This window comes from Fukomys damarensis, unplaced genomic scaffold (genome assembly GCF_012274545.1).
Source record: "Fukomys damarensis isolate Sample0158 unplaced genomic scaffold, DMR_v1.0_HiC HiC_scaffold_19, whole genome shotgun sequence".
In the NCBI taxonomy this organism is placed as follows: domain Eukaryota; kingdom Metazoa; phylum Chordata; class Mammalia; order Rodentia; family Bathyergidae; genus Fukomys; species Fukomys damarensis.
This window is the reverse complement of record NW_022900931.1, coordinates 54832467-54843139: the sequence shown is the minus strand read 5'-3', so window position 1 is coordinate 54843139 and position 10673 is coordinate 54832467. Positions and strand designations below refer to the sequence as shown.

The 10673-nt window shown below is 51.4% G+C and overlaps 1 protein-coding gene across 1 annotated transcript in view; it reads left to right on the top strand.

The window, feature by feature from the left end:
- Window positions 1–7443, top strand: part of Haus5 (HAUS augmin like complex subunit 5) — a 9658-nt gene extending 2215 nt beyond the window's left edge. The window contains exons 5-19 of the mRNA XM_033765726.1: window positions 335–440; window positions 521–680; window positions 1671–1740; window positions 1831–1913; window positions 2403–2460; window positions 2618–2742; window positions 2896–2959; window positions 3041–3171; window positions 3353–3515; window positions 3697–3777; window positions 3886–4031; window positions 4260–4371; window positions 4454–4586; window positions 6552–6684; window positions 6903–7443. Coding sequence (XP_033621617.1) covers window positions 335–440; window positions 521–680; window positions 1671–1740; window positions 1831–1913; window positions 2403–2460; window positions 2618–2742; window positions 2896–2959; window positions 3041–3171; window positions 3353–3515; window positions 3697–3777; window positions 3886–4031; window positions 4260–4371; window positions 4454–4586; window positions 6552–6684; window positions 6903–7020 — 1683 coding nt within the window. The 3' untranslated portion in view covers window positions 7021–7443. The remainder of the gene's footprint in view (window positions 1–334; window positions 441–520; window positions 681–1670; window positions 1741–1830; window positions 1914–2402; window positions 2461–2617; window positions 2743–2895; window positions 2960–3040; window positions 3172–3352; window positions 3516–3696; window positions 3778–3885; window positions 4032–4259; window positions 4372–4453; window positions 4587–6551; window positions 6685–6902) is intronic.
- Window positions 7444–10673: the final 3230 nt, after the last annotated feature.

Genomic DNA, 10673 nt, shown 5'->3' with positions numbered 1-10673 from the left:
ACGAAGGTCAGTGGGATGGGAAGGCCCTAAGTTCAATCCCCCAATCCTTGATGTGTGTGTGTGTGTGTGAGAGAGAGAGAGAGAGAGAGGGAGAGGGGGAAGAGGGAGAGAGAGGGAGAGAGGGAGAGAGGGAGAGAAGAAAAAAAAAGGCTGGGAGGTTGGGTGAGGTAATCCCAAGAGGAAGGAGAAAGCCAGATAGTACCTAGCCTGCTTAGAAAAAAACCCTCTTCCATTCCCCCATCCCGTGGATGAGAAACCTGGTGCCCTCCCAAAAGATAGGCCAGGCTTAGCCCCCATTAAACCAAGCATCTGACCTTATACCTGACTCCACCAGGTCTGTCGGAAGTTGGAGCTGGAAGCCACTGTGTCCCGCCTAAGGGCAGAGATCCAAGAGTTAGACCAGAGCCTGGAGCTGATGGAGCAAGAGAATGAAACCCAGGGTGACCCGTGGGGCCAGGCGGATGGGCAGTGGAATACCAGGTTGAGGAGGCACTGATAATCATTCCTGTTCTTCCCACAGACATGGCCACAGAGCAGGCACTGCAGAGCATGCGAGACACCCAGCATCGAGCTCTCCTCCTCCGGGCCCAAGCTGGAGCTGTGCGAAGACAGCAGCATGGGCTCCGAGATCCCATGCAGTGGCTACAGAATCAGCTCAAGCACCTGCAAGACATAGAGAGGTGGGCCTCGGTACCCAAGGGACCAGCCCTCATCAGGGCAGTCATTCTCCTTAGGGACCTCTACCCTGATCCTTTCTGGGTTTCAGAATTCCGAGTTCCCACCTATAGCATTTACTCTCCCTAAGGCCAGCGTTTTGTCACCTTATAACTCTATTTCCAGTGCCAAGAGTGGTGCCAACTGTATTTTTAGAACACCGGCTCTGGAACAAACAGTAGGACACAGGACAGCTCCTTGTCCTCCTGGAGCTTATGCTCTGATGTGGAAAGAGCAGTCTATAAACTAAGGAACACATCCTACAGTTTCAGGTAGTGCTAAGTTCAAGGCCATATGGCAGAGGGGGAGGCTCAGGGCAGGCAGTAAACTGAGGAAGTAACATTTGAGTTGGGGGAGGAATTTCCTTGGAGAGGGCAAGAGCAGAGGTCCCAACCTTGGCCTGTGGGAAGAACAGCTAGGAAGCCAGTTCAGCTCAGCTTCCTCAGGCAAGACAGACCGGGTGAGGGAGGTTGGACGGGTCGGTAGCATTCCATAAGGAACTGGAGTTTGACTTTGAAACAGTTCAGGTCCTGGCTTGGCCACTTGCCCACATGGCCTTGGGCAAAGTAGTTAACTTTTTGGCACCTCAATACATGAGCTGTGGAACAAACCTCATTTCATACCAGCCATTTACATTAGGTGTTGGAATTAGGTAAGTTGTGTACAGTGCTCAGAAAAGTGCCTGGTAACCACGGTTGCTGTTCTGCCTGTGGTGGGGAAACATCCATTGCTGTGAAGGATGTGAACAGTGACGTGATCTTCTCTAGGTTTTAACAAGATTGTTGACCACTGGGTGGAGAACAGACTGCGGGGCCAGGAGGCAGGGAAAGAGCATTGAGACCACGGAAGGAGGCTAAGACAGTGAGATGAGAGAGGCCCGATCTCAGAAGTGACCCCTGGGGCACAGGCATGTGTTTTGCTGGGGATGCCAGCCCCAACTGCACTCCTCCCTCCAGGAAGGCCAAAGTTGATGTGACCTTTGGATCTCTGACATCAGCAGCCCTGGCCCTGGAGCCCATGGTCCTGGTAAGTGTCCTGGGCTCCAGAAAAGGGGTGAGGAGTTCAGAGTTAGGCAGACGCCCGAATGTCCTTTGTGTCCTATCCTCTTCTCCCTAGCGTGATGTCCGAACAGCCTGCACCCTCCGAGCCCAGTTCCTGCAGAACCTCCTGGTGCCTCAGGCCAGGGGAACCAGTGTCCCGTGAGTGTCCCCAGACTCCAGGAACCTGTCAATAAACCTAGGCTTTGGAGAGGGAAAGTCACTCTTTTATTAATCCCTTGGATGTTGAGCTTCTGGGCTATTTCAATTCCAAGCTGCAAAAAGGAGGAGACAGACCCATAATAGACAGTGATGGCCAAGTGGTCAGGTCTGTGGGGGATGGGAAAGACTAAGAGGCTGCTGAGGAGGTAGGGAAGGGAGGGGTTCTCTGGTGAGGAGGCTTAGCCAGGGTAGCAGGCTAAGTCTAGCAGGCACAGAGGGACTCAGTTTCCTCACGTGTAAAATGGGGACAGTGAGAGCCCCTACCTTGTAGAGTGGTGGTGATAAGTAGAATAACTGGACCGGGGATTTAGCTCAGTGGTGCCATGCTTGCCTCACAAGCACAAGGTCCTGAGTTTGATCCCCAGTATTGAAAAAACAAGGTTAACTGATATGTCTTCTAACATTCCTGACCCTTTGCCCGACCCACAGAAGCCCCCATGATGACCACTTTGGAGCTTCTTACCAGCAGTGGCTCAGTTTAGTAGAGGTGAGAAGGTGGGGCTCTTGGACAGACCACACCCTCCAGACTGATGTTCAAACGTCAGGGACCAGCTCCTGACCCTGTATCCTATCTCATTCCTATGGAGCCCCAGATTACTGCCCAGCCCCTATTGTACCATGACTTCACCCTTCCTGCTCCCCAGACACTGCTGACAAACCACCCCCCAGGCCACGTCCTGGCTGCCCTGGAGTACCTGGCTGCAGAGCGGGAGGTGGAGATCCGGTCCCTGTGCGGTGGGGATGGGCTCGGAGACATGGAGAAATCCAGGTGTGGAGTAGCAGGCAGGTGGGCTGGGTGAGCTGGGACAGAGCCAGAATCAGGCACAGTGACCTATGGCAGGGCGGAACTGAATGCCAGGGCCGGTTGTGGTACCAAGACCAGGATGCAGGGCTGTCCCTCAGCAGCTGTGCCCTCACACAGACCCCAGGCCCTGGCCTCGGCAGACTCGAGCCAAGCCCTGCCGTCCCTGGTGCATCTCATCCAGGTAACCTCCAGCTACCCTTTCAGTATCCCCACCCCTCCCCCCCATGGACCATGCTCACACAGACCTTGTGTCTACCCCCAGGAGGGCTGGCAGGCGGTGGGGGCACTGGTCACCCAGCGGGGAGCCCTTCTGAAGGAGCGTCAGGTCCTGACTGGCCACCTCCAGAGCCTGGTGGAGGAGACGGAGAGACACAGCCTTGGACCCAGCGAGAGGTGAGGCGCTCCCTTGGCAGATGATTTCTGTCCCTATGATTCCCCTCTATTCCGCCCTTTCTATGAGGTTTATCTCTGTGTTTTCGTGGTTCCTTGTGCGTCCCTGAAGATTGCATCTCCCTCCCTAGAGTGGGTCTCAGTCTCCTTCCCCGCCTTTGCTCTTTTTTTGCTTGTCTTTCAGGAAGGCGCTAATGCTGGGCCTTCGAGCCTGTGGCCTGCGGGCAGAGCTCAAAGCCTTGTGTTCCCAGAGCCAGGAGCTGGAGGATGCATCTGGGCATCAGCAGCTCCTCCTGCGGGAGCTGCAGGCCAAGCAGCATCGCATTCTGCACTGGCGGCAGCGGGTGGTGAGAGGCGGGGCCTGGCAGGGGGCAAGAGCCAAGTCATGGGGCCTTGTGATCAAGCACCGGCCAGGGAGGGGGCCAGGGTGAGAACCCCAGGAGGAAGCAGGACCTGTGCAAAGAGAGGTTCTCAGCCTACGAAGTGAGAAGGATGTGCAGCTAGTCCCCATGGCCTCCTGTTCCCCAGGGAGAGACCCAGGAACAGATTCGCCTACTCATCAAGGGAAACTCAGCCAGCAAGACACGCCTGGGCCAGATCCCCGGGGAGGTAAGATGAGTATTGGGGTGATGAGGTCTAGGGTGGAGGCAGCGGGGCTGGATCTGCTAGGCATAGGGCTGGGTCAACACAGGTTGCCCACTTGTACCTCCCCCATAGGTGCTGGCTCTGGTTCAGCGAAAGGTGATCCCTACTTCTGAGGCAGTGGCACCACAAAGCCAAGAGTTGCTGCACTGCCTGGAAGAGGGAGCCCGGCACCTGCCTCACATCCTACTGAGCACGCTGCTACGGCACAGCCCTGGAGGGTAATCTCTGAAGCCCAGCCTCCCTCCTCCTTGCACTAGGTCTGTTATTCCCTAACCTCCTCCAAAGAAGTGGCCCCAGTGTTCTCAGGCTTCCAGGCCTCCCACTCAAGTCCAGCCCCAGTCTGATATCTTAGCCCCCAGGCCTACTTTCAAGTTCCTTGGCCTCCAGAACTTCTGGAACTCAAGCCCTTCTCTCCGTGCTCCATCAAGGCCGGTCTTCTTCCCCAGGTTGAAGCCCCTGCCCACACTTCTACCATCCATCCACCAGCTGCACCCCGCGTCCCCCAAGGGCTCCAGCCTTATAGCACTGAGCCACACACTGGGGCTGCCTGCAGGAAAGGTAAGTGACTGTCCCCTAGGACCTGTCTGCCCATCACCATCCCCACCCCTGCCCTCAGTGACTGTCCTTCCCCTCCCTCCAGGGACCAGAGCTGCTGCTCCCAAAGGCTGCCTCTCTTCGCCAAGACCTTTGGTTCCTCCAGGACCAGCAGAGTCTCCGGTGCAGGGATCTGCTTCACATGAAGACCAGTCTGCCACCGGGACCATCCACACAGGGTAGGCTGCCCTGTTTCCCGTACCTTGCACTCCTGCCCAGTCCCAGCACTCACATCCACTGCTTATCCAACATGTACTGCGTGCTTGGGGCATACTCAGTTGTTAAATCTGCACAGCATGCCCATTGGTGAGTACTGCTCTTCTCCCCATTCTACAGAGAATGGAGCTGGGGTGTAGAGGGCTTAGTAGCTTGCCCACCCGGCAGAGCTGGAATTTGAAACCAGGTAGCCTGACATGGGACTGTGCTCCTAACCACTAGGTAACACTGACCATCCATTTGCCAAGTTCCCCTCACCACCAGATAACTTGAGCTGTTAGAAGTTGTGCTGTGGAGTCAAGCTACTTGAGTTATCTTCCCAATGCTTTCTCTTCCTCACTGTGACCTGCCCGAACCTCACTTTGCTCATCACTGGAGTGAACATAATAACTGTTAGAAATTGCTGGGAACATTCATCCAGGCATGCAGTGAGCATTTTGTGTCTCTGTTGTGATTACATGATTGTCTGCTTCGAATGCTCACCGTGAGGGAAGGATTATCAAGACTCACAGTTTACAGATGAGGAAGTAAACTGAGAAGTCTGGGTGCTGGCCCAGACAGCTTGATGGAGTATTAGGGGAGAGCTGTCCAGCCCCAAGGGCTTTCCTGTGGTAGAAGCAAAGAGGTAGGAATTAAAGGATTAATAGACAGAAGGTGAACTGATGAAATGGATCGGGAGAGCCAGGTATGGTGGCACACACTTGTAGTGCCAGCATTCTGGGAGGAGACAAGGATCACAAGTTTGAGCCCAGCCTGAGTAACTTAATGAGACCCTATTGCAAAATAAAAAATTGAAAGCATTGGGGATGTAGCTCACTGAAAGGCCTGGGGTTCAGTTCCCAGAACCAGGGTGTGGGTGGGGGAGAGTGGGGGTTCCATCAGCCAATTAGACAGAGACCACTCTTGGGCTTTTGCGTTTGGGTTTCCCTGCCTTCCACCTCTCCACAAGCAAATGTGCAGGAACAGTGTGAGACGTGGCACAACATGTCCCCACCTCATGGGCATCTCGAACCTTCGCATATCTGTAAGAGAATTCTCAGTTCCCTTTACTCCAAAGAGCTAGTTCTTCCCTCTTCTTTCTGGTTTCCTCCCCTCAGTAAGTGTCCCATCTTCCTCATCCAGTTGCCACAGCAGAAACCCTGGGGTCATCCCTCATTCCTCCCAGCTCCCTAACCACCCCACTTCAGCCTGTCAGCAAGTGCTGTGGGTCCCATCTCCCGAGTGCTCCAGTCTTCCCCTCCCCACTAGCCTACAGCTACGCCTGCCTGACGGCAGAGATGGCTAAAGAAAGGACAAGGGTCAAGACTGAGGTCACAGGGCAAGGATGGGATAAAATCAGGATTCAGGCCCGTGAGGTCTGAGAATGCTGCTGATCTGCACTGGCTCTGGGATGGGCTTGTTCTGGGCACATGGAGAGGACTAGGACCAATCACCGTCCTGGGGAAACACCCCTGGAGTGGAGGGCTGGAGCAGGCTGAGGAAGAAGCGCTGGGGTGCCAGATGCTGGGAAGGGCTTTCCAAAGGAAAGATGGCATCTCACATGGGCCCTGGGGTGGGGACGGGTTTTCCCCAGGAAGTGAGCAGGATCAAATAATGCAGACTCTAATACCATGCTGAGGAGCTTGGGAGCACTAGGGAGCCTTGGAAGGTTCTAAGCAGAGGGGGGAAAGATCAGGTTTGGGCCTTGGGAAGATCATTCTAGCTGCCAGATGGCAGGTGAGCAGAGTGGGAGACAGGCCTGGGGCCTAGGAGGGAGGCTAACAGGAAGAGTAGGGAACAGAGAGAAACTTGGGAACCTGAGAGGGTGGGCCATAGAGACTACTGGGCTGTCACGGGAAGGAAGACAGTGTCTGGGATGAGGACTCGGGAGGAGGGACGGAACTAGGTGACTGGAGATTCGGTGACCCTATTGGTCTTCTAACGTCCAGAGCTGCTGCAGATCCAGGCATCCCAGGAAAAGGAGCAAAAGGAGAGCCTAGGGCAGGCTCTAAAGAGGATGGAGAACATGCTGAAACAGGCACTGGAACGCATCCCCGAACTCCAGGGAGTCGTGGGGGACTGGTAAGAGAGGGAAATGGGGCGAGGACTGAGCCGGGTGGAACGGCGGGGCTCAGGCTTTGAGGATGGCAGAAGGCGGGGGGGGGGTCTGGAGGGCTGGGCATTCCTTGTGACACCGTGCCCTTTCCCAGGTGGGAGCAGCCAGGCCAAACCGCCCTCTCTCAGGAGCTCTGCCAGGGCCTGTCCCTGCCCCAATCCCTTGTGCCCGTGCCCTTTCCCAGGTGGGAGCAGCCAGGCCAAACCGCCCTCTCTCAGGAGCTCTGCCAGGGCCTGTCCCTGCCCCAGTGGCGGCTTCGCTGGGTCCAGGCCCAGGGAGCCCTGCAGCAGCTGTGCAGATGAGGAAGAGGCTCCCTCTAGAGCCAAGCATTCCACGCTTTTTCACCCGGCACCTCTCCTTCCCCAATAAAACATTCAAAAGAAAGCATGGTCAGGATTGGCAGCCTGTAGTCTCTGCAGTCCCCCTAGGGCTGTTCTGCTCCTCTCTCTTCCTACCCTCCCCTTGTATCCCATCAAAGCCGAGAGAATGGGGTATCCGGGAGCACACCCCGTGTACCCCTTAAAGTCGCAGCATGACTTTCACCCTCAGCAGTGTAACTCCTTAGGGAACTGAGGATACAGCACTGAACAAAATGGCCCAATGTCCCTACCTTTAGGAAGTGATGGGGGCAGACAGTTGTGAGGTAAGGGAGTTTTGCTGGAAGAAAACTGTGAGAAAATAATGCAGGTATAGGGGATGAGTTTTTTTGTCTTGTTTGTTTGGTACCAGGGATCGAACTCAGGACCTTGTGCTTGCGAGGCAGGTGAGGTGCCACTGAGCTAAATCCCCAGTCCAGTGGTGAGATTTTAAAATAATACACTGTAAAGGTCAGGAGCAAGAGCCACCACACGGGTGTTAGGGGAACACTGGCACGTACATGCCTGTGTGTTGAAAGGTGCTGGTACAAGGGCCGCAGAAGAGCCCCTCATAATGAAAGGTGGGACAGAGTTAAGAGATAAGCTTTTCTTAGAGTTTTTAGTTTCCTTTTTTGACATTAAATCCAGGCATTTGGAATTTAGCCTGGCAAACACGTTCAATGCTATCTTATTTCATCTATATCCCAGCAGCACTCAGTAAATTCTCAGGCAGAGCAGCAGTTGCCGCTGAGAAAGGGGTGGGTGGCAGGGATAAAATAAGGAGACAAGGAAATAGGGCAGTGGTGGCGAACCTATGGCACATGTGCTGCAGCAGGCTGTGTCACTGAAATCTCTAAAAGGTTCCCTGTCACTGCTCTAGGGTAATGGGAATACAGTATATATCAGGAGGTTGGTTGGTCAGAACTCACCTTGTGCTTTTTTTGTGGTACTGGTGATTGAACCCTGGTCCTTCACATTGAGCTACATCCCCAGCCTTTGAATTTTGAGACAGGGCCCCACTGAATCACTAAGTTGCCCAGGCTAAGTGCTGGAATTACAGGCATGTGCCACACCTGCCTTCCTTGTACTCTTATGGCCTTGTGCATTTCACTGTGTGGATTATTCTTCCATTATAAAGTCGAACTGTACCCACTGGTTTGAAGTGCCACATTTTCCTACACCAAATTTCTGTGTTTAATTAGATTCTCTTGCCACCTATGGTCTGCACACCTGCAAACCTATCACTTGGAAGGCTGAGGCAGGAGGATCACCATGAATTCAAGGCCAGCCTGAATTACATAGCAAGACCCTGTCTTAAAAACAAAGACAGACTTCATTCTTTCCAGAGCCATTGTATATGTAACTCTCCATGTGCCATTGCCACAGTGCTTTCATTGTAAAGGTTTTGCAGTACATGGTAATATTGGAAACTAGATTGCACTCGGGGCTTTATTTTTTTCAAGGTTTCCCAGTCTCTTGTGGTGAATTTTTTTCTCCCAAATGAAACAAACTACTCAACCTGCCTGGTTCCAGAAGAAAAACAACCACAAATGGCAGTTTTATTGGTTTCACAATACTTCCAAATAAAGGATATTGACATCTCCATGACCTTGACCCTTGCTGTCTACCTCCCCTGCAACAACTCAGCCTGCAAAGCCATCTCTCTCCCAGCTTTCCTCGTCCCTGGCTACTGTTCCCATCTTTATACTTTTGTTCTCCTACGCACAGTTCTTAGTGTTCCCCCTCCCATAAACAGGATCCTACCCCCCCTCCAAGCTCAGCCCATCTCCAAACTTCAAATGTGGGGTCCTTATCCATCCTCCCTGTTCAATTTTTGTCCACAACAAATCTAACGTACAATGTGTTCTTTATCTCTTCTCTCCCTCAAGTAGAATGTGAGTTCTATGAAGGTGAACTTCATAAGCTAGAAGTAGGGAAAACTTGCCTAGATAGGATTCAAAGTCCATATATAATAAGAAGTATTGAGAGCTGGGGATTTAGCTCAGTGGTGCCACCACTTGCTTCACAAGTGCAACATCTAGAGTTCGATGCCCAGTACCCACCCCCCCAAAAAAGAAATATTGACAGCTGGGGATTTAGCTCAATGGTTCCACCACCTGCCTTGCAAACACAATGTCCAGAGTTCAATCCCTGGTACCAAAAAGAAAAGAAATATTTACAAAATTGTCTACATAAAAGTAAACTTTAAAGGCCAGGGATTTAGCTTAGTGGCACTGTGTCTGCCTCCAAGCACAAGGTCCTGAGTTTGATCCCTAGTACTGAAAAATAAAAAGAAGTAAACTTTTGCATGGCAAAAAATGAAACCACAAGTTGGGCAAAAGTATTTGCAACTTATAAATTGTGTGTGTGTGTGTGTGTGTGTGTGTGTGTGTTTCTGTGTTTCTATGTAATGTAAAATTGGGAAGGAAAAATTCCACGTCCATAGAAGAACAGGGAAAATACACAGATGGACAATTTTCAGAAAAGATGCTCCAAGTCTATTGTAATAAAAGAAAAACTATGCTTTGACACATTTCCTACCCAGTAATTTCAGAATGACAGGCTCAGAAACTACTATTTTCTATACATTAAGTGATAGATTCACATAATAACCATCAAATCAAGGGTTGCCAAAACTTTTAGGGGAAAAGAACATAGCTGATCAATCTTGGAATCATTAAAGGAGGAAGAAGCATACCATCTTGTGCTCCTTATGGGATACAATGAGATATGACAGAACAACCTACGAAGTAGTCACTGCCCCCATTCCTAGATCTGAGAGTTCCTCATCTGAGCACATCCATGGGTTTACCAACTGGAGATTGAAAATATTCAAAAACTAAATTGCATCCTTACTGAATATGCACAGATTTTTTTTCTGCCACACAACACAATTTTAAATTATGTAGATATTCCACTTTTTCTTCTTTTTTTTGGGGGGGGGATATTTTGAAACAGGGTCTCGCTATGTAGTTGAGATTGACCTGGAACTCACTATGTAGCCCGGGCTGGTCTCCAACTCACAGTGATTCTCCTGCCTCAGCCTCCTGAGTGCTGGCATTACAGACGTGCACCACCACGCCCGGCTTGATATTGCACTCTCAAAGTGGTGCATAACTTCCCACTTAATTGTGGCTGCATATAATGACTTTCTCCTAAAGACCACGGGAAGAAGATGTAAATTTAGTGGAGAAGCCTGACAAACACTTTAGCGGGTGATTAGAGTTAACATCCACAGTAGTAAGTCATGTGGACAGTACCAATGATAGCCAACCGATAGCACGTGTGTCACAGCAGATATTTGTTATCATTGAAAACAAAAAGGTTCACCATCACTTGTCCTTAATATAAGAATTTAACTTCACTTGCATAATCTTTTCCCAAAAGACCCATTACTCCAGCCTAACACAGAGAAAAACACCAATTCCAAATGGGAAGACATATAAAATACCTAAAAAGCACATGTCAAAGTTGTCAAGTGTGGTAGTGCACACCTGTAATCTCAGCATTAGGGAGGCAGAGACAGGAGTATCACTGCAAGAACTACATACAGACCCTGACTCAAAAAAAAAAAAAAACTGTCAAAATCAACAAAAAGG